General features: G+C 39.1%; 3 protein-coding genes across 9 annotated transcripts; 1 reads left to right on the forward strand and 2 right to left on the reverse strand.

Annotated features, from left to right (window-relative positions):
• Nucleotides 1–2,135: 2,135 nt before the first annotated feature.
• On the reverse strand, nt 2,136–16,448 carry ccne1 (cyclin E1). 2 transcript variants are annotated; one of them, XM_028013856.1, is made up of 12 exons: nt 16,084–16,448; nt 15,482–15,532; nt 15,181–15,268; nt 12,864–12,926; nt 11,663–11,829; nt 11,120–11,255; nt 9,953–10,099; nt 9,761–9,856; nt 6,307–6,441; nt 5,964–6,075; nt 4,418–4,575; nt 2,136–3,654 (listed from the first exon to the last, which is right to left on the reverse strand). In XM_028013856.1, the coding sequence occupies exons 2-12, from the start codon at nt 15,493–15,495 to the stop codon at nt 3,469–3,471; spliced, it is 1,302 nt and encodes a 433-aa protein (XP_027869657.1). In that variant the 5' UTR covers nt 15,496–15,532; nt 16,084–16,448; the 3' UTR covers nt 2,136–3,468. The 2 variants fall into 2 exon arrangements, with proteins under 2 accessions (XP_027869657.1, XP_027869656.1); XM_028013855.1 differs by having other exon boundaries at nt 11,663–11,832; nt 15,482–15,534; nt 16,084–16,447.
• LOC114142530 (uncharacterized protein F13E9.13, mitochondrial) lies at nt 7,457–22,498 on the forward strand. 3 transcript variants are annotated; one of them, XM_028013859.1, is made up of 6 exons: nt 7,457–7,778; nt 18,166–18,216; nt 18,297–18,477; nt 18,613–18,763; nt 20,210–20,337; nt 21,791–22,498. In XM_028013859.1, the coding sequence occupies exons 1-6, from the start codon at nt 7,776–7,778 to the stop codon at nt 21,988–21,990; spliced, it is 714 nt and encodes a 237-aa protein (XP_027869660.1). In that variant the 5' UTR covers nt 7,457–7,775; the 3' UTR covers nt 21,991–22,498. The 3 variants fall into 3 exon arrangements, with proteins under 3 accessions (XP_027869660.1, XP_027869659.1, XP_027869658.1); XM_028013858.1 differs by lacking the exon at nt 7,457–7,778 and adding an exon at nt 17,639–17,888; XM_028013857.1 differs by lacking the exon at nt 7,457–7,778 and adding an exon at nt 17,752–17,888 and having other exon boundaries at nt 18,134–18,216.
• LOC114142531 (tumor protein p53-inducible nuclear protein 2) lies at nt 22,345–25,905 on the reverse strand. 4 transcript variants are annotated; one of them, XM_028013862.1, is made up of 4 exons: nt 25,795–25,905; nt 23,603–23,747; nt 23,355–23,502; nt 22,345–23,098 (listed from the first exon to the last, which is right to left on the reverse strand). In XM_028013862.1, exons 2-4 carry the CDS (start codon nt 23,724–23,726, stop codon nt 22,870–22,872), a joined length of 501 nt encoding a protein of 166 aa, XP_027869663.1. In that variant the 5' UTR covers nt 23,727–23,747; nt 25,795–25,905; the 3' UTR covers nt 22,345–22,869. The 4 variants fall into 4 exon arrangements, with proteins under 4 accessions (XP_027869663.1, XP_027869662.1, XP_027869661.1 ...); XM_028013861.1 differs by having other exon boundaries at nt 25,771–25,905; XM_028013860.1 differs by having other exon boundaries at nt 25,822–25,885.
• Between the last annotated feature and the right edge of the window lie 525 nt (nt 25,906–26,430).

A 26,430-nucleotide genomic window follows, 5' to 3' on the forward strand; every position in this document is an offset into this window, starting at 1 on the left:
AACCAAGTCAACTAAATTGGATCAGACTGTTTGTAATAAAATGAAACATATGTGTCATTTTTTTAGTACTGGGTTAGGTGATTAGGTTACAAACAAAGAAGCTGATAACTCTCTTGGTGTCTTGACTTTAATACAGATTATTATCTCAGAAGTTGAAGCTAACAGCTTGTCTCAGACCAAAGCCAACAAAGGCACCGTTTGCTGGATTCACCACCAGAGGGAGACAAGAACATACTTGAAATAATTTCATTTACCAGATAGTTCCTGTCCAGAGTCTTGAGATCTGAGGGCTGGTGGGCTTGGTGGGGGGTGTAAACCCTCTTGCAGAAGTTGATGCGTAAGTTTCACTCCTGTCCTGTATGCTAATCACTAGTAGCTGCTGCCATGATATCAGAGGATAACTTTGTTCCTCAGAGTTTTTGATAAGCAGAAGTCACACATTGTCAATATCTTCTTCCACAGTTGTAAATAAGCCTGCATCAATAAAATATTTAGGAGTAAGAGAACAGAAACTAAGTCATCTGCTAACATCAAAGTGTCTAATATACACTGGTGCGAGTTGTTTACATGGGATGGTGGCAAGGCCCTGAGGGAGGTCTGTCCTGGTTCTAACTTTGCTTAGCTAGAGCAAACAGCGCTGCTGCCATTTACACACATACAAAGAGGAAACACTGAGAAGCCTGGATCTGTGCGGATGGTTACCAAGACTGCCTGCGTGTTGCTTATGCTCAACATCTAGAACTCGAAACAGGTGGCCTGCATCTGACAGGGCACAAAAACGATGTTTGACGAAGCTGGTTCTATAAAAATGGACATTTAAAGAAACAAGCTTCATTCTTGATTGTAAAAACAAAAAGAAAAAACCCAAACCCTCAGAGATGATAGATGGATGAACTTCGATAATTATGTTAGAAAAAAAAAACATCTAATAATTTGTAAAGAACAAATGAGGTGCAAAAAACCGCTTGGATAAGTGTGCACTCCCCTCAAATACTTTGCTGAAACATCAGGAAGCAGTAATTGGTAGGAGTCTATCAGCATCACTGCTGACAATATTTTCTCACAATGCCTTGCAACGGTTTTCAAAATATGTCAATTTGTGAGATCTCGTCACGATAACCTCACAGATTTAGTTCTAAACTTTGTATAGGCCATTACACAACACAGTGCCCATTATGACAAAAGGTGAATGAATCTAACTGGTGAACGTCAAAGAACCAAACTGAAGTCGACGTCCAAAGTTTTCCACCAGAATCCTGACTGTCAATGAGATGTTTGATACTCTCCATTTCTGTGGTTCTAAACAGTTTACACTCGTTTTATTACGCCTACCGTTTAAAAAAAAAACAATGTCAGCTTACGCTTGTGCTAGAATTGTAAAAAAGCAGTTAGTTTCTTACAGTTGGAGTATGGCCTGTACTTTGGTGGTTCTCCACACTGATCCTCAGCCCTTCATGTTTTAGATGGACCTCTGCTCCAGCACACCTGGTCCAAATGATGCTGTTACCTTCTCAGCATCAAGTCCTGCTGAAAATGGTTAGTGACACTTTAAAGTCAGGCAGCAAAACTATGTAGGACTTTGTGCCATGAGGCCCAGGCTTCAGAAACCCTGATCCAACTGCTGTGACGTCCAGAAATATTTTCAATACAAATAAATAAAAACTAAAATATTGTAGGCAAATAGGTACAGAAAGATTTTGAGAAAACCCCACTGGATTCTAAACTATGACAAACTGACATTTTTGTCAACAAAAACATTTTTCACAAAAAACCTTGAGCTCATTAAAGTTGTGCAATAGTTGTGCTGAACAAACAGCAAATTTTCTTCAGTGGCTTTGATTTGAGTTTCTTAATTTAAAACTAAACTTCTAAATTAAAAAAGAAATTTGAAAAAAATTAGGGGAATTGAAAACAAATGGATGCCACACTTTCCAGATTTCTATCTGTAGACACTTGATAACCCATGCATCCTCACACTAAACTCCAATAAAAATACATTAAAGTTTGTGTTGATAGACAAAATGTAGAGATGTTCAACAAGAATGAAGGACTATGAAAGGCGCCGTCATAACCACTTCACTAACCAAGACTGGACATTTCTGCATATTTATCATAATTGAAGAAGATTTATCACATCAAAGGAGTTATCTAGATTTTTATTATCAGTCAAAAAAAACATTTTTTTTTGCAGAAATTCAAACCTTGTCCTGTCTTTGCCACTGAGGTCAGTTTCAGTTTACAAGGCAAACCAATAATAAAGGCATTTGAGATTCACACAAGTGTTTCATTTTTGTGTTGCCATTTCTGAGAAAAAGCCAACATTTTTACTTACAGAAAAACCTATAGGCCACTTTCATGATTTACTAAGCAAGAAATTTAAGACATATTGGAAAACTACTATAATGTTAAAATTTTTATTAAAAATAAATATCTGGCCATATTTTGTTGGCCAAAATGAACTTAATGTACATTCATGTACTTTAAGAGTACATTAAGTTACTATGAATGAACTATGAATTCTAAAAGCATGACACTGACACCTAGTGGAATCAAGCCGTCTTGTGATTCTAGAACAAACAGGCAGACATCTTTCATATTTAAACAGAATTTCAAAACTTTATAACCTTTTGAAAAAAGTGCCTTTAGAAAAGGCTAATCCATGGATATCATAAAAATCTTAAGAACTTTTAATGTAAAACATGTAGCAGCATTTTAGATATACATATATATGGATATATATGTATATGCATATATATGCATATACATATATACATCCATATATATATATGCATATATAAAACAAAAGAAAAATAGAAATCTGACATTTTGATAGGGAGAAAAAAAAACTGCAAAGTGTGAGGAAAAAAAAAAATTAAATACAATCAATGTTGTAGCTTTTAAAGCCTGGCTGGTTCACTTGTCCTTTGAGGTAGCCAAGCTACTGGTCCCAAAGACACGGCTGCTGGTCACATTTCAGCCGACAACACCAGAGAAGGATACTAAAGAAGAACATGCCATTTCTTGCACACAAACATTTCCCATCATGCAAAGCCCACTTCATAGCAGCACATAGGACCAAATATGACCCTAGAAATAGTTATTGGGCAAATGAGACGAAAAATGGCAAAAATATATATAGTAGAAAAAAACAATTATGCACACACCAATCGCTGTTAAAACACATGCACACAATCAAGTAAAGAATCTGTAAAATGTCACTTCTATATTGTCCCTGCATAGGAAACGAGCATAGGAACCTAACAGATTACCTCACATCGTCCTACTCCCATTTCTGCTTGCAGACTGAAGGAAGGGTTGAGTTGGTGACGTTGCTGCAGGTCAGGGAGCTTCTATCTCATCTTTAACTGAAGCCAGCCTCTCTACAGAAGCACTGAGTACCTCCTGTGTCCTTCTAAACAGCATAGCTTGGCAATCTGTCTGTCGTTCAGTTTCAGGTTGAAGTGTTTTCTACTCTGGAAGGTGTGTCTGGAGGGGAGGCGTGTACATCCGTGGTCTGACTGTGGGTCCCGAAGCCTCGGCTCCGTTCAGCTCGTCGGTTTTTTCACTGCTCAGAGGCGGAGTCAGGACGCCAGAGGGAACGGGACAGCTGCTGGGATCCTTCAGGTCCACACTGTGGTAGGACTGGGCCTTGGCCTGCACACAACCACAACACACTGGAATAAAACACTAATAATAAGATCTCAATCTGTACCCAGCACAGTTTGTGTGTGGAGAAGCTACAGCTGTCAATTGATTAAACAAATGTAATCTGATAAGTCACACTATTGCTGCGATTAATCACTATGTCTAACTTTGTAACTTTGAAATGTAAATATGTATAAAGTTGTTATTCTTATAGAAATGGTGACCTGGCCAAGCCCCTCCTCCTGCTGCACTCCAATTAAAATTAAAGCAAATATTAAAGCTATTTTTTTGTAGGCAATTTATTCTCCCATTTCTCATCAGCATTACTCCACCACACATGTATACAAGTAGCAGCAGACTTGTTCAGGGGACAACTGACAGATAAAAAATGTCCAATTCATTTGTTGACAAAAAAAATCTCTTTCCAAATTATTTTTTAGGCAAAAGGAAAATCATTTTTTGACAAAATATGATTAAGGACATTAATGTAGGAAGGTGATATACTTTATTTTCTAGTTCTTGGGTGCCTCAGCCCCTTCTGATGTCACCCAGGGCAACTGCCCAAACAGCCCATATCAAACACCAACACTGCATGTTCTCAGAAACTGTAATCTGAATTATGTAATATTGATGTGTGAAAATTTTCAGATTATTTGCTTATGTTGACAGACCTAGCAGAAACATAAAATTGTGTAAAGATTTACATCTTCTCTCCCTGGATGCAAATGCAAATAGACATCTGGTTTGTACCAGAATTGAAAATAATAATTACCAGCAATGAAAGAAATGACGAGTGGCTCTGGATGTTGTGCATGTCGTCTGCAGTGATCCCAGTGAAGGTTTTCATTGGTGAGCCACCAGCCTCTCGCAGCACCATGGCAAACGGGACCATCCACCTCACACACTCCTCTAACTCCACCCTCTTGAGAGCTGCATAAAAGGTGAGGAACGAAACTCAATATTATAGCAAAATGAAAATAAGCAAAAATACAATATCTGGAAAACCACATGTCTAGTTGCTCATGTAGATTGGCTTAATTATGTACTTTATACGTAAAGGTACAACTAGAGTCTTAACACAAAATATACAAATAAATATCAATATTTTTGTACTTCTGTTAAATCCCATTTAAGCCAGTGGATCTAAAAACGCTCTGATGCTGCTGACATTTAGAGTTGACCCAAAACATAAATAAACTTAGCAGCTGCTTAAGAAACCCAGACCTTATATTCGACTGCCAACATTTGAATTTAAACCATAGATCCAGAATTAGAACGTTTGTTTATCGAGAATGACAATGTTGTTAAATTTGATTTAATGGTTTCAGATATAAGTTAAAATATTTTAAATTGTTCAATATTTAAATTTAAGATTTTAAGGAGCTGGAAAGTACAAAAAACAATCTTGATACTTAGATTGTTTTGTTACCATAGATACAATCTAAAGCTATGAGTTTCATCTCTGAGTTTGAGCTCCGTTTGTTCACAAATACATCTTAGTAAATTATAATTATCACTGGTTGCTTTTAAGCTCGGCTAATTTAACCCCTCTCTCCCACATTCCACTAAATCTGTATTGAAACGCCCTTAGCGTGGCTGATGTGCTTAGCAGGAAGAGGGGCCCCTAAATCAAATTCTGCTCAGGGCCCCATGCAACCTTGGGCCGGCCCTGCATGACGAGCTAGAGCCGCTACACTTCACATTGAGACAAACAGGGAGATTTAATTTATGTGGCACTACTAGGGAGCAGCTCCATAGAGAGATATGGGGCTCCAGTAGGGAGCATGCTTTCCGGTTAGTAACCTGAGTTTTTAATAAGCTCCACAGCTGATTGTTTTGTTTGTCTGGGCTCATCATGACAGGGTTTTCTGATCTCCGCTCTTGTCGGCCGGCTGACCCTGAAGCGGTTTTTGTGATTGTTGCGGCCTAAAATTACTGATGTTGTGACAACTTTTTCAAAAAGTTGTTTCTAAACCTTGACATTTCTTTAGCTTTATTTTGGGCAAAATATGGTCTTACAAAAAAGTTTAAATTGGTGCACATAACCTTCCTAAAAATGAAAAGATTTTAACAATTTAATATTTAAAGTGCAAATAAAATTTTCAAGGACCTTCTTGAAATAGAACCCTTAATGCAAATAAAATGATTTTTCTATAACAGAACAGTATTTGTGTCACTGCCAAAACATTTGGCCCAAGATAAAGACGCCTTGAAATCCCAACTGAGGATCCACATATTCAGCTAATCAATGACAAACCTCAACATGTTTTTAATTAAACGTCACCTCTCTGCATGTTAGAAAGTCATGTTCTCCTCACCTGAGACATTTTCCACTAGCTCCAGTGAGGAAAAGTGAAACAGTGCAGACGCAGCAAGGATGCCATTGGAAAACTCGAGGCACTTTACATCAAGCATACACAGATCCAGCAACTGAAAGGAAATGAGAGGACATGACGAAGCAGAACTATTACATTTTCAGGCCAAGTAACATAAACAATTATTGCAAACACTTATTAAATATATTTTACAAGGGCTTCTACATTTTTGACCCTCCAAGTGTCAGCTTGTAGTTGATAGCGTTTGGAGAAAATCTGGTATCTTTTGTTTCCAGACACTGATGAAGCCTCAACCTACAGACATCAAAGTCACATAGAAACACACCTGAGCGATCTGTGTGAAGGTCTCCTGAGGATATCTGGGGATCAGCAGCTCCTCAGTGTCCTTCAGGTAGGCCACCTGCATGTAGACGTTGAGCCAGGAGATGGGCGTCTGTGGACTGAGACTCCAGTTCAACTCCTGTGGGTGAAGAGAAGCAACACATTTGAAACATCACTTTCTGCTAGAAAGCTACCTTATATCAAGAGCTGGACGACGTGGCTGCAATATGAATCATGATATAAAGGTTTCATATCAGTCTATAGACAATTTATAGATTAGTTTTTTTGTTTTAAATATCTGAAATGCTGCCAAACTGGTGGTGAGACATTTCCTGTTTTATCCTGTTTTTATTCCAGGCTGTAGTTTATTTTTAAGCAGTTCTGAGGCCTGGTGGCAAAACCTGAAACTGCTGCTGCGCAAGTTACTCAACAGGTTGTTGCTAGATAACCAAAGAGTGAGTGAGTTAGTTGATGCCACCAACTTAGCTTAGCTAGCTGTGGGAGGTTAAGCAGCTAAGGCCTTTCCTCTGCCTACGTCCCCCAGAATGCTGTGCGGTTTTGGATCAGAGTTCAATGAAAATTTTAGAACTCGTCAGATGTATTGTCTATTGATGTTGATTACATGTCTATTCTCAATATATATTGTTATTGATTTATTAGCCAGTCCTACTTATATCTGGGATACACAATAGCACAAATGTAATGTTACTGAAATATCAATGCATGTAAAAATCACAAAGAACTGCTAGCTAACATTAGCCAATTATTAAAGTACCATGTATTCAAAATCTGTACTACAAATATATTTGGTGACTCTTGTTTTTTATGCACCATTACATTTTTAAAGAAGGTAGTAAGATAGTAAAGCCATTATCCACATGATTTCCATGTGGATAATGTTGGTCATGTCTGAAAAACTCCCACTGCAGAAAGATAACACTATTAAGTATCTGATTGTTATTTTACTTTAATGCTTCAGTTTTGATTAATTACAGGGAGAAAAAATCCTACAAATATTAATCATTTAAATCATACTGTGGAATGTAAACCCATATGCTATTTGAACAATAGTGTCAAAATTAGTAAATTATCAGATCCAGGTGAATAGAGCTGAATGATCTGCGACTTTCACAACGCTCCTTCCTCCTTGTTGTGATTCGCTCAAAGTTTGATATATTATTACTCATTTCACAAAGTGAAAATATTGTTCTTCAGATTTGCCACACCAAATGTTGTTTTGATGATTGTGGCTTACACATTATGAAAACCACAAGTTCTGGCAAAGAGATCATCAACCTGTGGTTCTGCTGGGTGTAACGGAAACCAAGGGTGCTTTGACAGCAGCCTTCAGTTCATCTGCATTGTTGGGTCTGGTGTCTCGTCTTCCTCTTGACTCTATAGTGTCTAAGTGGGATCGGATCAGATCGGATCAGGTCAGGTCAGTTTGTCGGTCTCATCAAGAACAGCAACACCATGGTGAGTGAAGCAGTGTTTGGTGCTTTTTGCTAGTGTGAGCAGGTGCCAAATCTTGGTGAAAAATTAAATCAACATGATCAGCATAAGGAAGCATGAAGGGCTTTAAAACTTCCTGGTGGTGTCTGACTGGCCCAGACTGAGACCTGCTGCAGGCTCAGGAAAACTTTGCAGGTGTTTTGAGTCAACTAGCAGAGTAAGGAGTGACACCATGAAGTTTCAATATTTAACTTTTCACAATTTCCAAATCTTCTGAAACATTGATATTTTTATTCATTATCTGTAAGCCATAAATGGCAAAATTATTAGACATTGAGCCTTGAAATTTCACTGTGTATTCAATCTAATATATAAATTTCACTTTTTGAAATGGGTGACAAGAAATACAACTTTTTCCACTTTGTTATTTAGTGGAGAAAAGAAATACCATGTCAAGCATTTTTTTGATTTTTATGGCTCTGGTGGTCTTTGAGAGTGGTCAGACAGGAAGGTAGGTCATGAGAGAGAGAGAAGATGTGTGGCAAAGGTCATCAGGCCGGGATTTGAACCTGTGACGGCTGCATCAAGGACTAAGGACTCCATACATGGGTTGTTTTTTTCCCCTGCGCCATCACCTCACCCCCATGTTAAGCATTTTTAAACATAGCTGGTACGATTGTTCGTACCAACAGCAATCTGCTCAATAAATGCTGTGTTCCAGTTAGCTGATTTGATCTTACAGCCAAGGTAACAGCGTTCCAGTTAACATAGTCGGAGTCGAACAAGTCAGGATTTCAACATGGTGACGCCCAATTAGCCACTGGTTGCACTATCACTTATGAACATTGTTTTAAGACTAAGCATTACTTTCAATAAGCAAACAACACTTTTAACACGTACAACCTAACATTTATCACATGTTAAACCAGCATAAATTAATAGCTACACCTTAAAAGTTCTAACTACAAAAACTTGAAAGGGATTTTACTGATGCAAACTTCTGTGATCTGCCAGAGGAAACTCTGGTGGAGGCCCGTAGCGGCCCTGACATGCAAATCGGTCGTCCGACCTGGGTATAGAGGCGAAAGACTAATTGAACCATCTAGTAGCTGGTTCCCTCCAAAGGAGGATACAGCACGTTTCAATTCACAGAGAGAGAAATTCTCAGTGTTGCTTTTGGAGCAACAGTAGAAGAGAAGAGAACAGCAACAACTTTGGATAGCAAAAACATTTTTAAATGACTGTGTAAATTATAAATCAGTGATCATTTCAGAGTGTATCGTAATGAACTGTATTATAATAACTTCAAAATCAGAGGAAGTTTGTGACATTTGCAGATATTTCACAAAACCAGAGAGAGGCGTTGCAAAGGAGCAGACACCACACAGACACACAGTAGTACCTCGTCTGCTAACAACCTGTTGGCCCCAAAACTGTGGCTGTGTGTTTTCATTTCTTTTTGTTTCCAAACATAAATGAGTTCAAACTAAAATATTACTTTCAATTACAGATTTAAGTCCTCTTAATATAAAGAGGACAACGTAAAGCCCCCAGAGAAGCATCCTGGATCCTGGGAAAGATTCCTGAATGGAAATGTTTATCAAGACAAATTTATTTTAGGGCTAATTACACACATTCAAAGGTTGTACCAATAGATTCATCCACATGTGTATTTTCTAAAGTTTCAGAACTAACCTATGGTGGATCTTTTTCATCCATTTATCTCTGCATCTATTTATCTACAGTTACTTTATGGACCTTCATGTGTGACCTATGAAGCTAATTTCTAAGATGGTCTTTCCTTTTCCAAGGCCTAGAATACAAAGCTAAAGAATACAAGCAACTAAGTCAATAAATACCAACTGTAAATTCTCGCAGTTTAAGAAAAATTGTGAATGCTATTGAATTGTATTCAATTTTTTATCTATGGGAAAGACGTGTTGCTAACTTTACCTGTTGACATGCAGAACATTTTACGGGAGATCTTGGAGTTAAGTGTTGCTTACCTTCATGATGATTATTTCCATATTGAGAATCTCATCTTCTGTGCAGGCTTCGTCTGTAACGTAGGCAAACTGGTGGACTTTTGGTGGATACATCTCCTGGAAAAACAAAAAACATGAGATGAGAACTGCATCAGCAAAAGCCACCATAATGATGGAAAACCCATCAGAGATTAACAGAGTAACAGATCTAACCTCCATTTTGGCAGCAATGAAAAGACACGTAATGCCAATGAGTTGCAGTGTGGATTTGAAGAGGTTCCTCTGTGTGGCCATGAAGCGATCAAAGTAATCCTGAGCGAGGTGATACGTCTCTCTGTGCAGTTTGTACACCTCGCTTACCTAAAATCCATTCAAAAAGAGGAAATAGAAGTTGAAGGGTTTTCTGCAAAGCACTTAGTGAACATACACATTTAAAACTGAAAGAACTTTACAATTTGTTTGCATTAATAAGGACCACTACATAAATCTTAATTAAGCTTTTATCTGCATTTTGTAAACATCTGAGCCAGCTGCCTTAGACATCTGTCACACAATGCTTTCAGCTGCTACATCTAGGGCTGGGTGATAAAACAACCACCATGTCTATTGCAACAGACATGTGATCAATATCAATAGAAAATACATCTGATAGAACGCTGATCAGCAGGCTGCACAGTTGGTAGCACTGTTGCCCGGGGTCTTTCTGCATGTTCTCCCTGTGCATGCGTGAGTTCTCTCTGGGTACTCAAGAGGAATTGCTTAACCAAAATACAGGTATACTTAACAGGAAATAATAGTTATTGATATCAACTGATATGAAATGCTTATGTCACAATGCGATTTTCAGCCATCTTGCCCAGCACTAGGTAGACCTCTAGCTAGGAGTCCTAGGTTTTTGATTTCTCCCCAGACTGGCTGAAACAGTGCCAAAAGAACCAACGACTCTTGATGGCTCTGATGGCTCAAATTAGCATCCATTCTTCAATTGACAATGTGGTCGTTGACCGTCAGGCCAGAAGGTAGGAGTGTGAATAGTCCATGTTGGTGGGGGGTATCTATGATACCAGCAGGAGATCGGATCTCCTGCTGGTAATGCTGGTAGGTAATGCTCTTCAGTCTAGTTTTGAAGCATACATGAAGTGTTTTTGGAGAGATGTGACCTTTTGCAGCTGATGTTGTGCTGCATTATCCAGTCTAAGTCGAAGTCTAAGTCTAAGGAACAATTGTGCAACTGTGAGATGCGTTGAGGCCATTACCAGGGTACTTAAGGGTACTTACAATCCTTCAGGCCATTTGGACAATCTCTAGACTGCATAGGAGTGTTGTCTACGTGGACTACCTTCAGCCTTTCTAGTGCTAGGGTGATGCTACCTTACTGACCTCCATAAGCCAGTCCAAGAGGATGGCCCTCATCATGGGCTCCAGATGCGGATGCTTCTCCAGCATGTGGGTGTCTTTGGAGTAGGTCCTGTCCTTCTTCAGCATGTTGCTCCACACCACATCCTTACTGGCCCAGCTGAGAAATACAGAAGCATTAACTCAAAAGCCACCCACCGGAAGAACTGGAGGAAACAACTGGAAAATAAATGCTGTGAAAGAAAACATGACCTAGACCTGCTTCCTTCAGACGCTAAAAACAAAGTAAAACTGTTAACATATTTTTCTAGGTCAACCATAATCAGCCAGATGTGCTGCCTTTTAATGAAGCATTAAATACAGACTTTGCTTTGTGTACTGAACCCAGCAGCTGTTAGAAACTCCAAGTTTTAGGTTCCCATTTTAAAATACCCCAGCCACCCTGACTTTATTAGGTAGATATAGAAAATAGATGGATGGCTTTTAGAAGCTCTCCCCTGGATGTGCCCAGATGGCACCAGACGGGTCTCCCAAAGCTCAGAAAATCAACCACTTAACAGAACTCACCACAGCATGGGGAGCGGAGTGCAGTGAACCGGTGTTACAAAGATGTTGTGAAAGTTGTAGTGAAAGAGGCCCGCACTGGTCAGGGAGCCCTGCTGCTCCTCCTCCTGAGGGGGAGTGGAGGTCCAGCTGTGAGGACTTCTGCAATCCACCTCAAGACTGCAGCTCACCTGCTAGGAAGACAAGATACAAGCAAAACAACACAATGTGTTCTACAGTTAGGACTGACTTTCCTGAGGGACGATCACAGACAAAAGGAGCTCAGATCAACTGTAGCTGGGCGTTTATCATATCATTTATGATTTATTGCAAACAATTTATGATTTTGTTTCTTATGAGTCTTAAATTATTTTCTATTTTTTCTGTTTGTTCCATGAAAGCATCAATAAAAATTAGTAAATTTTTAAAAAATGGGTCGAGCGCTGTTTTTGTGTGGAAATCAAACATCTTGAAGTCGCTTCCTGCAGAAGCTCATTTCAAATGAAAATGTTTTTCAGGACCATTATAGCCACACTGTTACCTAAACATGAAGTAATAAATAGTTTCATTTTTATCATTATAGCAATACTACCAAAAAAATATTGTGATAAGATATAAATAAGATAATATTAAAACCACAAATGCAATATTTGTTTGTTCTTGCAATACCATTTGCTGCAGTAGAGGCTTACTGCAGCAAATGATCACCTCTGATAGAAATATGGTACAGAAGATGCACAATTATTAATTTGAATTGCCTAGTCAAAGTTCAGATCCACATCAAACTGAAGAAATTCTAAACTTCCAGCTGCATCATTTCTAAAAGATGTTCTCACAGAAGCTGAATAGAAATGCACACGACACTTTTCATATTTTCATTTGTGAGACGAATTTGAAATTCATAAATTGTTTTCTTTCCACTTCACAATTATGTATAACTTATGTTGGTCTGACACAATTCCTAAGCGCACACAAAGAATCATGTGGCAAAATGTAAAACATATTACGTTTGATTAACTTCCTAAAATGATCATTTGTGTGGAATTTTTTTTCCATATTATTCCCAGCTTTTCATTTAAAGACAAACAAACCTTCTCATCTCCAAGTACTGAGCCTGAACTCTGGGCTAACAGTCCTTCCTATCAGGCAAGTTGATGGGAAAAAAAGCTGCCAGTTTAAACTTCCTCTCAGAGCATTTTGAAGGCAGCCAGAAAAATAAACTTGCCTCAGACTTGCAGTGCTTTTTCTTTGTCATCACGTCTACCTCTTCATCCGGGTCTGGCAAAAACTACAAATCCAAGACAAAAAGAATCTATGAACAGAATTCGACCGATGCTCAGATTACACAGCAAATACAGACAACTGTACAAACACTCATGAGAATCAATGACCAATTAGGAGTGGCTTAATCATTTATTTCAACTACAACTTTCAACAACTTTCCAGGGAGAAATAATTATATCTCTGTCTTTAATTTCTTAAACCAAGTTAGGTGGATCACCTCACATAAGCTTTTCTCTGATCCCTACAAGGTGAGAACTGCATATCCCACCACAAATATAGACATATAAACCAAGGAAGACTTGGTTAAATGTCTCTTAGCATACTGGAAATCACATGGTTCTTTTCAGTCATCAAGAAGCTTCTTGCTGAATTCTGAAAATATGTGAGCACTCCTGTCTTAAAGCTCCCTGCTTGCCTAGAACAGATCCAAAGTTCATAAACAGGGTTAAGGTCCGGGCCAATAAAGAAATGTAATGTTGCCCTACTTTATCCATTACCAACCCATCAAAAACCAGTTCTGAGATCTGTTTGAAATCATTGATCTGGTAAGGCATTTAAATGTGTCCCAGTTTGCAGCAACACTAGCAGGGAAAACAAAAAAGTCACACATCATGATTCTTCTACCACCATGACTGTTCCAGTGCTGTTACGCCTCAATTTAACTCCTTCAAATATCAGTTTTCCCTCCAGGAAGTTGAGGTGTGATCACAGTTATTAATGCAAATTCCCTCATTCGCAAATTTTCACCAGTCATCTGAACTTTTTCACTAATCTGACCGATCACCTACATGTTTTCTGCATTTCCTTTTCAGACTAATCACTGCAACACAGCTACATTTCTGCAAATCTCCTGAACCTCCTAATTTAACTTCCTGTTTCACAATGTCACTGAAAGCCGAACCACCAAGATGGAGGCATGTGTGATGCTAAACCTTTTTTTTATTTTTGCAAAAACCATCTTGAAACTTTTTGTAGGATTTGCTTATGCTGTGTAAACCATTTATGTCAACTTGACTCACCAATACGGATTTCTTCTTTTGCACTTTGACATCTCAGGACATGATTTGATTTGAATTAAGTGGAAATCAATACCTTCCACTTAGTGAAAGTACCTTCTTGAATGTCTTCAAGAAGGTACTTCAAAACATTATTTTCACTTGAATAATTGTTCAAATCCTGTCTTTCTTGTAAAGGTTGTGTGCAGCGATTTAAATTTTTTCATAAAACCATGCTATGGCAAAAATAAAGCTTACACAAAACTTGCTACTTTTTGAAAATGGTGCTGCGACATCAGTAATGTTAGGCAGCGACAATCACAACAAAAAAAAATTAACAGCTACATCCTGGAGGGACTGATACATATTTGTCATTGCGGTCAATAGCTCTATATTCATTTTCTCCTGAAGTCATTTGATTTATCCTTGTGGTAAGTTGCACATTTCAGCTGAGCATGAAGGTATCAATTTCACATAAAAAATATTTTCCTGCCACTCTCTCAGTTCATGTTGATGTTAAACTGGTCTTACTGTAGAGTTCATGGCAGGTTTGAGCTTTTGTAATTTTCATAAATTTCCTGGCCATCCCTGATCTGAAATGGGAACACATCCATCCTCGTAGAGTTGTACCAGTCTACAGTTGATCCTGGAATGGCACCCTAAGACTTGCTGAGTCTTCTAAATTTAAATTTCCTCCCTCTTACATCTTGATAGAACTCCCACAGACTCGTTGTTTTTCCATCCAGCTAGTGGCAGCAAACAGAATCCATCACCCAAGAGGAGAGCTGAAGTTAATTGATCAATTATAATAACTTAAACCAAAATTCAAAAGACATTCTTCTAGAATCAGCAACTTAGCATTTCATGTTAACCAATACATTTTAATCTGTATATATGGTCTTTGTATTGATTAGGAATAATCCAAAATGTTTTCAAATGTGTGAATCCATTTCTTTAAAAAATTAAATATTTTTTATGTTGGATCAATATACACAAATCTCCCAGTTAATGAGGTTCATATGCATGGTGTTGAAGAAAACTTCTGAATGAACTGTAGATCTTAAGAATAAACTGAATAGTGATCAAGAACAAGCAGTATCAAAAGCAATAAAACAGAGTAACATCTATTGCTAACTGCCTAAAGGAAGCAGAACCAATGGACATTTGTGAGATCAGTGTGAAAACAAAACTTCATTAAAATAAAGAGTTGGAACTAAAGGTAGACTCCGCATTAAAGACAGACAGGCTCTGAATGCTCCTTACAATAGCAACATCTGCCTTCCTCTTTCTCGTTCGTACTGTATTCTCTTTGGGAGCTTCGACTGCGGCAGACTTCGGTTCCTTCTCTTCCCTGTAAAATAAACACACAAAGAAACGGGACCTTAACTCTCGTGTGTCAACGTAACATCGTGGAGCAAGCCTGCATTAACAGGCTGTTGTGGTCCAAATAAAGTCCTGTGACAACAGGCCACAGATTAGCCGGGTGGCTAAGGCTCTGCAACTTTCTGTCGTCACACTCTGACACACGTTCCGAACTCATTCATAAACTCAATGTCAGACTTACTGTTGTCCCCGCATTATCCTTTAAAAGGCCGCTCAAACGTTCAGAGCAAACCTAAGGCAGAAAACAAGTCAGGTTAGGAGATTTTTTAAAAAGAAAACTACACATTCATAAATCCCCAACCCCCACGCTGAGCTCCCTCCTTCCGACAAAGCCAAACCGAGCCAGGCGCGGGTAAACTGGTACAGTACGCAGAGCTAAGGCTCTGCTAAAACAGGCCCAACAAGCAGATCTGAGCATGGAGTCATTTTGTGACAAACTCCAGATGATACAGTGTTTGTAAAGCTTCACGTCGTCGCCTATTTTAAGATAAACTCCACTTCTTGCACCCCGCTAACTTTGGACAGCTGCTTTTCACATAATGGCCGAACAACCAGTACATGAGCAGACACGCTGGAGAGCTTGTTTAACAAATCGAATAAACAAACAAACAAACAATATTAAGCCTGAAGTTAACAACAGCAGCACCCCGACTTTCTAATGGTTATTAGAAACAGCGTGTATTCCAACTTGTTGCAGTTTGGACAAGTCAGCTGAGTTTTCAGAAGTGTGAGCTAAAGCTGTTTTAACTCGCTGGAGTGATGGTTGCTTTGGAAGCAGCTCACCTCAGGTCTCCGGCCTTGAAGTTCACTCTCCTCACTGTCACTTACTAAATATGAGCGCGTGGCTGCTGCTCGGACTTCTGGCCGCTTTGTTCGGCAGTCTGAGCTGAGCTCGCGCCTTGCACAGAACAGATGAGTCGACGCCGTGACGTCAGTCAGGAGTTCATTTAAATTGGCGCTAAACCTCCACCCCAAGCCGCTCTTTACGTGACTATTTTCACTCTTCTCACCTCCGTGTGGTGCATTTGAAATGCCTGGCCTTTACATCATCCCGATGGTATTTTTAAACGTTGTTAAAAGAAGCAAAAATGAAAGCTTGCAGCGAAGTCAGTTAACAGAAGGCGTGACTGCTGCGGTGACAGCTGCAGGGGCGGTGTTTTCGCAGCAGGAAGTGTCCAGATACCGCGTGGCTTGCTTGTCAGATGTAAACAAACCCCCGGTCTTTTAGATTAACCCAATAAATGTGGACAAAATCGTAAAATATTTGTAATACTTAAGCGTATTTTCTTTCTGTGAATGTCTTACATTGTTGTCACACACGGTCATGCAGATGGCAGCGCCAATTTAACCATAAACTGCCAGAAATACCGACCGAGAGATGTTCGCCGCTCTATTTGTTTTGTCATACGTCACTGACGGCGCCATATTAGAGAGGGTGAATTGTAATAAGCAGAACAGTTACTAGGCTCATTTTTATTTGATTTCATGACCCTTAGCAGTTGGACTTTGGCAATATATTTTATGCAGTCCTCACCAAGTCTCTTCCTAAATTTTACCTGAATATAAACTGCGACAGTTCTGGTTTCTGGAACAGATTGGGCTTTTGAGCATAGTCCACCCCATTTTAGAAGGTTTAAGGTTAAGGCCTTTACAAAAGCTTAGTGTTTTTGCCAGTTTTATATGTCCTTGGTATCAATGTCCTATTGGTGGATCACTTGTGTTCAAATTTCAATCATTTAGCTGTTGATCTGTGTTGCAGGTACCACTGGAAGTGAAGCAGTGCCACAGCTTATCGATGCCACCATTGAAGAATTTTGCAGCAGCAAAACCAATTTTATTATATTTTACTGATAAAGCAAACATTTAGATGTTAATCCAAACAATAAAATCTAGACTTACTTCATCATTTTGACTACATTGATAGTTACTAGTAGTACATTTAAGTCTTTTCAATTGGGCTACTGACATTTTATCAGTAGACAATATTGAAGACAATATAATTATTTGTTTAAGCTTTTATCTCCCTTATGGCTTGGACTATCAAAATTGCATATAAACCGTTCAATAATTATTCATTAATTTCATAATGAGAAATAAATTGGAAACAAATATGGAATAGATTTATTAATTAATTAATTAATAAATCTATTCCATAAAGTGTGTCAAAAATGTATGAAAGATACATCTAACTACAGTATTACACACATAAATGTAAAATTCTTTGATTACAACTTTAAGTAAATATATAATTAAATAATAAAGTACAGTATTCCGGATTTATTTTCTTTTTTCATGGTTTCCATTCTGCAGAGCTTGTGGAAGTGTTAATGCATTATATCACAACATCGGATAACCAGGTGTAGGCTCTTTGAACAAATTTATTTCATAACTTTTTTTCAGCCTTTCATTGATTTTTGTCTTTGAACCTTGCTCAGTCACATGCGCCTCATTCCAGTGAAAGGGAAAACTAACTTTGTTTGTCTCTGCAGCCTTGTGGCTCCACACAAACTACAAAATGAAGTTTCAGAGCCTTTTTGGATCCTTAAAATCTGTTGTCATTGGTATGATTCATGTTAAAGCCTTGCCAGGTAGCTTAACATTTTTGTAATCTTTGTTCTCTAATGTTTTACTGTTCACTTTTTTATTGTTCATGGAGCAGGAGCTCCTGCTGCTGAATGATTCTGGAAAGATTTTACATATTTACTCTTAAACTCCCAACAAATTGGCATTGCATATTATGAAGTGTTTTGCAATTATCACATTTTATATTGTGTTGAAGGGATTAGCAAACAATAATAATTCATTTTAAACTGGTCCTTGTTCCTTATTCCAGGAACTCCTCTGGGTTGTTTAAATATGTTGCAGATTGTCAAAGAAGCATGCGGTGAGGCAGAGGTCTACCTTGAAGCAGGCATTGTAAGTTTCTACACATCACATTAGCATAGCTGAAATCTTCCCTTCTAAATGAGAGAGGAACTCATAAATATCTCATCCAGGACGGTTTGATCATTGAAAACATGCACGATGTCCCATACTCGTTCAACGTGGGCCCTGAAGTGTGCGCCTGTATGACTGCGGTCTGCTCTGCTGTCAGACATGTCTGCCCTACTCTGCCCCTTGGAGTCCAGATCCTATCTTCTGCCAACCAGCAAGCATTAGCTGTAGCTTTGGCTTCAGGTTCACCTTTTCATCAGCTAATCAGAAAATTTCCCAGTTCATGCTGGGTGTTTTTACTCTTGAGTTCAGGACGGCATGATTGTTTTTTTTTTTGTTCAAATCAACTCTTCAACCGCTTTGATGTGTGTTTTTCAGGTCTGGATTTCATCAGAGCAGAGGGTTTTGTCTTTTCTCATGTGGCAGACGAGGGTCTTCTGAATGCCTGCGCCGGGGACCTTTTGAGATATCGCAAGCAGATTGGAGCTGATGGGGTTCAGATCTTCACTGACATCAAGAAGAAACACAGGTGAAGTGACCATCTGTTCAGTTAAATCCCTGAACTAACGCCCCCAAAACGCTCACATGTTAGTCAGCAGGCCCATGAGGACACCGGTAAAGCTGCAGTATGTCAGTTTTATAAACAATATGTTTTTTATATATTTGTTGTAATATCAGTACATCATGACAGTATAACATGAGACAGATAATCTTTGAAAAAATCAAGGTTCTCTGCTTTCTTCCTGTGCTCATATTGCTAGCTTTCTAAAATGCACCGCTCTGGGTCAGAAACAACCAATGAGAGCCAGGAGGAGGGTCATAACAATGTTAATCACCTCCTGTATATGCTGCTCACACCCGTCCCCAATTTCTCTGCTATGCTACACCTGCTTCAGCACAGGTGTTCAGGCTAGTTAGCATGGCCAACGATGACAGTAGATAAACAGTTTTCCTGGAATGATAAGTCATTTCTCCATTATTTGTACATCGAGCAACACATACACGAGGATGATTGACAGCACAATGCCCTCCTACTGTCTCTGATTGGTTGTTTTTGACCCAGAGCGGTGCATTTTTACAGATGACAGTAGGAGCATAGGGAACACATAAGATCAAAACATAGTGACCGTTTTAACAAATATGTAAAAAAAAAAATTTGAAAAAAGAACAAATAAAACCTCATTACTTATAAAAGTTACAAATACATAAGGAAACTGGTTAAATTGTAAGTAGGGTTATAAAAGACATACACTCCTTGCAAATGCTTCTAAATGTGAAACAATTGTATTCATTCCCCCCCCCCCTCTTAATTAGATACCCTCCAGTTAAATCCAATGCAATCTACTGCCTTAAGAAGTCACCCAATTAGTTAATAGTGTTGACTTTTTGCTTTAAAATAAATGTTTGCTTTAATAACACACAAGAGGCAGGTCAATGTAACATGCTTCCATCTCACTCTTTGTGAAAGACAACAACAACATGCCACTAAGCATCCTGGGAAGTAGTTCCCACTCCTACCTTTTTCTTCTTTCAGTTTTTTTAAAGTTTTCACTCAAAAACTCGCATTTACTCAACTCTTGGAGACATGACAAAATGAATAAACACTTCACACAACTGAAGTTAATCAGTTAGTCAGAAGTAAAAACTCACTCATTTAAGTTCAAAATGTAAAAATTGTAAGATTTCTTTGACTTAGATAGTAGAAGCAGTGGGTATAAACAACTAAATGTATCTCAAATGTTTGAGACAGACTTACTTTAATTGAGTGTGTTAGAATAAGCATGACCAGTCAAGTTATACACTGATCATTTAATCAAATACAATTTACAGTGTATACTTTACTTACATTAAAACAGCTTGAGTAGGTGTCAGTACAATAATTACTAATCCTAATATCTCATGAGTTGTCTAGTTCTGTGGGTCAGAAGTGAGTCATTGCTGTTTGTTGCTCAGCTTGCTGCCTGTGTGTCTGCAGCTCTCATGCTCTGACAGCTGATGTGACTATAAAGGAGACGGCCCGAGCTGCCGAGTTCTTCCTCTCAGACGGAGTCATCATCACTGGGGCAGCGACCGGAGATCAGGCTGACCCATGTGAGCTCACAGGTACTGGTGCACTTTGGTCAGCTGGAAGCTTCTGCAATGTGAAGTCAGTATGGAGCAGCATCGTTTCACACTCAGTCACTGCCTTGAAAAGAAACGCAGAACAAAACAAATAAGTATGTTTCTACACTGACTGGTCATTTCACTGATTATTTAGATTGAACAAAAAGAAGGCGCATCAGACTGTAACTCGTTTCAGATGCCGTTAGATGATGTGAGCAGCAGAGGGCACTGTTGCAGTGAAGAGTTGATATTTTACCAAGATGGGGAACAATAGTTGACGTTGAAAGTAACAATGCATATTCATTTACTTTGCTTTAATTTATGGCATACACCATGTAAAAGTATTTATCTAATCTAATAGTTGAGTCTTATCTCAAACACACTCTCTGTTTATGGTTTTTAATCATAGTCAGGTAAAATTAAAAAAATATTGATCTAGTTATAGTAATCTGTGTTATGGTGGCATGTTGGAAAAATTTCTGCTTAACATCTAGTCAAGTTTCCCTCATCATGTGTCCAGTGCCTGTGGGAGCAGGGAATTCAGCTTAGAGTAATTTAAACATCAGTACTGACTACCTGTGTATCGTTTTTGTTTGTTTTTTTGCCCAAAGAAAGGAATGTTTTTTGTCCCACTTTTCTATTTTAAAGATTCCCATGAGAGTGTGATGTGGTGTGAGAGTCTTCACCCAGAAACACCACCGGGTCAAATTTTATCACAGTGTCCAACTAATACTGTCAGAACTCAGCCAGACGCTGACCAGTCACATAGCTGAGGGTCTCATGAGTCCTGAAATACAGAACAGGACACACACTAGCTGCTCTTTTCCTCACACCCACACACACACACACACACACACACGATTTGTCTGTGAACTGAGCAGGCTCAGACAGAAAGATGCCGGTCGTGTCGGCGTGGAGTTCAGCCTTCACCCTGTCCAAAGTTCACTTGGCTGATCTGCCCTCACTTATCTCACGTTTCATGAAGGCAGCTCTCCTTCTGCTTCATCACTTTGGAAAACAGGAGCAACTTCAACCTGAGGCAACATCAGTTTCTTTCCCCTGTACTTCAAATAATGTTATTTTTAGCTATCCAGTAAGTGTGTTTTTTCTATTTTTTTCTATAAAAAGTTGGAACTTAATGGTAAATACAATATTTTACAAAATAAGAACTCTTTCATGTAACCTTTTATTCTTGTAGATGAGTATTTAAGTCACCACATTTCAAAATGTGAGAACCTTAAATATACCAGGAAGAGTTCCTGGTGTCATTTTTGTCACTCTTTTTCACTCCCAAACATTTTCTACTCTGCAGGACAGGATGTTTTTTGATCTGTGGAAGTTGATAAGACAAAGGCTGGAAAGTTCTCTAAAACCAAGTGAAACTAGACAGAGGTCACAGTTAATTTATGAATGAATCAAAGCAGAATTCTCCTGCTGTGTTTTGCCTTTGCAGAGGTCTCCCAGTCTGTGAAAATCCCAGTGCTCATCGGTTCTGGAGTGACATACAACAACGTTGAAAACTTCCTGGATGCCCGTGGAATGATCATTGGATCTCATTTTAAACTTGGTGGCCACTGGGCCAATGCAATTGATCCAGATAGAGTCAAGAGGTTCATGGCAAAAATGCATCACCTGCGAAAGCCACAGAGCTAGTTCTCACCATCACTAAGCTGCTGATAAAATAAAGATAACTGCGTTTATTTTAAAGCCTAAAAACAAAAGTGAAAGTGCTTTTCTTTCATTTGAAAATGAAATGATTTTAATAAGCTAAGCTAAATAAACTAATTTGTTTCATGTAGCTTTTGTGACTCTAAACAAAATTTGTTATTCTGGACCAAAGGGAAAACCGGTTGTTTGGGTTGTGGAGGTCGCTGACCTCTCTTCTAGATGTTTATGTGCTTCCTAAGTGGCTGTTGGAAAACTACAAACGGGTTTTCATGTTTTTTCAAAGCATAGACAATCAGATTGGTAAGACAACAATTGTACTGTCATTAATAGACCATCAGATAAAAAATATAAAAACATTTATTAATTTTTATGTTGTTTTTCTTTACATGAATGCTGTACAGGTCAATACACTTAGAAAATGAACACACTATCAAAGAACAAGCCACTGCAATGCATAATAAATCTTAAATGTTTCATTTCTGAACAAACTTTCTACAGATTTCACCTTTTCATGTTTGGAACATTGTCACAAGCTCCAATCGTTAATTATACAAATAACTTTTCAAACACACACATAACACACTTGTCCATAATCAAGACAGTTTCTAAAGATCCATTCCAACTACATGTGTTGAGGCTGAGGTCACTAGTTAATAGACCTGATGGCAGCAGTTCACAGCTCCTTATAGCAAACTCTCATGGCTTCATCTTTGAGGCAGAGGACCTTAAATGTCTTCCTATGTAGTTATGAGGCAAATGCAGAGTGGATTCATGACAGAGAACCTGAGTAATTCAGAGCCATACTGAGCTGATGATTGGAGGTGAGGGCATCTCATGCATCCTGTCTAGGTTGATCCCTGCATGTCAGTAGTTGTAGAGGCGCGGGGAAGGACGCCTTATGTTGCCATATCCTTTGTCCTTTGGTGAGAACTGTGTCTTAGTCATGTTGTGCCTGTGGAGGGCGCTGCGACTCAGCTTCTTTCTCTGGGCCTGGCTCCTGGCTCTCTGCATGGCCTGCAGCTGGAGGCCACATGGCAAAGGATTCCCCCAGGCGGCCAGATGCCAGGAGATGTGCCGCCTCACAGCCAGCGGCCTGAATAAGCACACGATGTTAGAGCATCATGAGTGAAGGTTGGACTGTTATGATGTTTTCCCTGCATTTTGTTAAAACCTGCTGACTTTGAAAGTATGAGACTTCGACATGAACATGTGTAGGAACCCTCGGGTTTGGTTTAAAGATCTCTGATTGATTCATCCATTACCCATCAACAGCCATTGGAGGAAGACTTGGTTCGCACACACTGATTGGCTGAGAGATAAAGCATCCTATCTAAGTGACATAAAGTTACCTAGAGGTTTCCTCTTCATCATCATCTGAGGCTAGCTCCTCCTCCTCCTCTGCTCCCTGCATCCTTATCTGGTAGACAGACATGCTGGGATGCTCTATCAGCAGGTTCTCCAGAGGGTCCGCATCAGGGGCCGGCAGGGGTCCGCTTCCTGTTTCCAGATAAAACAACCTCCCATTATCACTAGGAACCATGACAACCTGAAGTGTAAACTTGTTGTTATTGTTATGAATCATGGTTTTGTCTCTCACCTGGGATGTTAACAATGACCCATTCCTCCTCTTCAAACTCCAGGAGCTCCTCGTTGGCGCCACCTACTGCTTCAGACTCCTCTCCAGCATTCCCAAGCAGATGAGAAAGAATCTTCCCGATCATTCTCTAAGTCTCGTTTACAGCCTGGAACGTAAAACGGAAAGAGCAGTCATGAGAACAAACACATTACAGGTTCAGGTCTCCGTACAGGAAGTTTGTTTGTTAGGAATAAAAACCGCTTATCACCTCATCTATGGAATCTGGGTGTCTGTTGGTGAGAAACAGCGCCCTCCACAGGCTGTTCCTACACACCAGCAGCTCACTCTTTACAGCAGCTGCTCCTATTACACTTTATCAGCTGGCTGGGTGGTTATATCAGTGTAATGTTGGGGAACAGATTCCTTATAGAAGCTCATCAGCTGAGTGCCGACCAAGACGGAATTACCAACTAGAGCGACTAGAGCAAAAATAATCTGCACGCTCTTCTATTTCTAAGGATGAAAGAATCAGTTCATCATTAGGTTATCTGGGCCAGATGAACTCCTAAAATATGTTTTTAAGTAAGCATCTGTACTTGATCCAAATATGGATCAAGCACAGATGCACTTTTTACACACTAATCAACTAAAATGAGCTGAATAAATGAGGGCATCGTGTTAAAGTTTAGGTAACATTTATGTTTGTCAGTCTTAAGTTGAAAATGCAACACTGTGTGTCCAGATTTTGACACTACTTTAAAGAAAACGTTAGAACAATAATCACAACACTGACTGAAATAGCATAAAATCAACATTATTCATAGTGGCCTACAGCAGCATGGATTAATAAACAACTAACTAAAAATAACAGCATGTGCTCCAAGGAAACAAAACAGAAACACTCTTGCCTTGTACACCAAATGCAACCTTGTCCAAAGTCATTTGGACAACCTTCATTTGACATGTTCTTGTTAATTTATGGTTGTTTTGCAGCAGACAGGATGGGATGTCTGCAAAAGTTTCCACAATCAGAGTATGACTTCAAAGTTTAGGTAACTCGGTGTCTGGCCGGAACCATTCGGGTCAGAACATGAAAACTTCTCTTTGTCCCTCAAAGCATAACAAGAAGGTTTAAACAGAACAGGTTCATTTTCTCCTTCACACATTCATGCACCACTTCATCTCTTCCCACCTCCAGTCCTCACCTGTACACAAAATGTTTACAAGTGTAGCGCTGTCAATCATGCACTTGTATATGCTGCTCCTGTGAGCAGCGCGTACAGGAGGTGACTAACATTACAGAGACCCTCCGCCTGGCTCTGATTGGTTGTTTTTGACTGAGCTCTGCAGATGGCAGTAGGACCACAGGGGAAAGGCCGACATTTCTTTTGGCAGTTCTAATAAATATGTAAAATAATCATGCTCTTTGTAAAAGCTACATACCGCAGCTTTACAGCTCAAATCTCTCGTGAATTAATATAATTTACAAGAAAATTATCATAAAATTTACATTACATTTTATTTGTTTGATTTTTTTTCTCATTTTTGTACAGACTATTTGATTCTAATAAAATCTGACAGATTTTCAAATTCTGAACCTCAAATCCAACCTGAAGGACATTCTATTATTTATTAGAATATGGAAAAACACATTAAATTGTCTGTTATTACATCTGGTATGAAACGTTCCCCTTAGAGGTCAAGAACTGACGCAAAGCGGGTACAAGACGTCCAACACCCGAACTTATTGCACAATGCGCACATATTTATATGACGCGCTCCACGTCATCCAGGCAATGATAGTCAAGGCAAGTTTATTTATAAAGCACCAATTATATACAGGACAGTACAAAGAGATTCAGATCAACTGGAGTTTTAGTTTATTAAAATAAATGAATAAATGTGCAAATATGAACCAATGCAATACATCAGTTCCTGTACTTTCTTACTGCCAAAACACTCTGATCAATACTGTACAGCACCAGTTAGTGTGACGGGAAAAAGAGCCACACAAAGAAGAAAGAACGACGAGAAACCTCAGTTATCAGCCGGAAACAGATGTTAAGGTAAAACATCTACTTTCTAGTTCAGAGTAATCAGCCCCTCACCCACCCTCACCTCTGACTCTGAGCTGTAATACAAAGTGTGAGCGATTACAGTCAGTCCGTCGGTAAAGCAAATAAACTTACATCAAAGTTCAAATGTTCACTCACAAACTCTGAGTCATGTCTCCCTCTTACTTGTTTAGAAAGTTGACGTTTCTCCAGCACGGTGATGATGTCGTTGCCTTGTTTTCTTCTGAGTCTTTTGTGATAAAAAAAAAATTGTTTATCTGCGAGGAGTGAGAGAGACGGGGGAGAGGGGGCGGGGGGAGTCGTATTGTGCTGCCTCGTCACCGCGTCTGAGCCAATGAGGAGCGACTGTGCTGTCTCAAATTTGTTCCTCATATAACATGAACTCATGACGGGTTTCCAAAAAATATGGTGAAACACAGAAGAATGTTCATCGTAAAAATGTAAGATTATCTAAAAACTTAAAAAAGCAATAAAAGCTTTTAATAAGGCAGATGCTGGTTATTACGGGGTTCGCATCATTTGCCCCGATACACTAAGGAAAATGGCGGGGGCATTGTTGGCGGTTGGACACTTCAAGCGACGGCGTGCTGATATGGGGCCGACCCATGTTTTCTTTGGCGAACGAAGAAAATATTTAGCTTAACAATTACTGCATCTATAACGAATAGTTGTTGTTGCTGCTGTATGGCTATCTTATCTACGTTTGGTGGAAATATTTGTAAAGTAAATATTTCGTCTTGAATATAGAACGCAGGTAGAAACAAAAACAATCTC

Source organism: Xiphophorus couchianus, chromosome 4 (genome assembly GCF_001444195.1).
Source record: "Xiphophorus couchianus chromosome 4, X_couchianus-1.0, whole genome shotgun sequence".
NCBI lineage: Eukaryota > Metazoa > Chordata > Actinopteri > Cyprinodontiformes > Poeciliidae > Xiphophorus > Xiphophorus couchianus.

Excerpts from the sequence above, each read along its gene's own strand:
- ccne1 (XM_028013855.1), bottom strand. Across the intron at positions 11,833-12,863 it reads AAAAGCACTGCAAGTCTGAG|CAGGTGAGCTGCAGTCTTGA; the intron begins GCAAGTTTATTT and ends TTGTCTTCCTAG. Across the intron at positions 11,256-11,662 it reads ACTCCGCTCCCCATGCTGTG|CTGGGCCAGTAAGGATGTGG; the intron begins GTGAGTTCTGTT and ends TGTATTTCTCAG.
- LOC114142530 (XM_028013857.1), top strand. The coding sequence starts at position 17,816 with ATGAAGTTTCAGAGCCTTTTTGGATCCTTAAAATCTGTTGTCATTGGT. Across the intron at positions 18,217-18,296 it reads TCTACCTTGAAGCAGGCATT|GACGGTTTGATCATTGAAAA; the intron begins GTAAGTTTCTAC and ends TATCTCATCCAG. Across the intron at positions 18,478-18,612 it reads AGCTGTAGCTTTGGCTTCAG|GTCTGGATTTCATCAGAGCA; the intron begins GTTCACCTTTTC and ends TGTGTTTTTCAG.
- LOC114142531 (XM_028013862.1), bottom strand. The coding sequence starts at position 23,726 with ATGATCGGGAAGATTCTTTCTCATCTGCTTGGGAATGCTGGAGAGGAG. Across the intron at positions 23,503-23,602 it reads GGTCATTGTTAACATCCCAG|GAAGCGGACCCCTGCCGGCC; the intron begins GTGAGAGACAAA and ends ATCTGGAAACAG. Across the intron at positions 23,099-23,354 it reads GATGAAGAGGAAACCTCTAG|GCCGCTGGCTGTGAGGCGGC; the intron begins GTAACTTTATGT and ends GTGCTTATTCAG.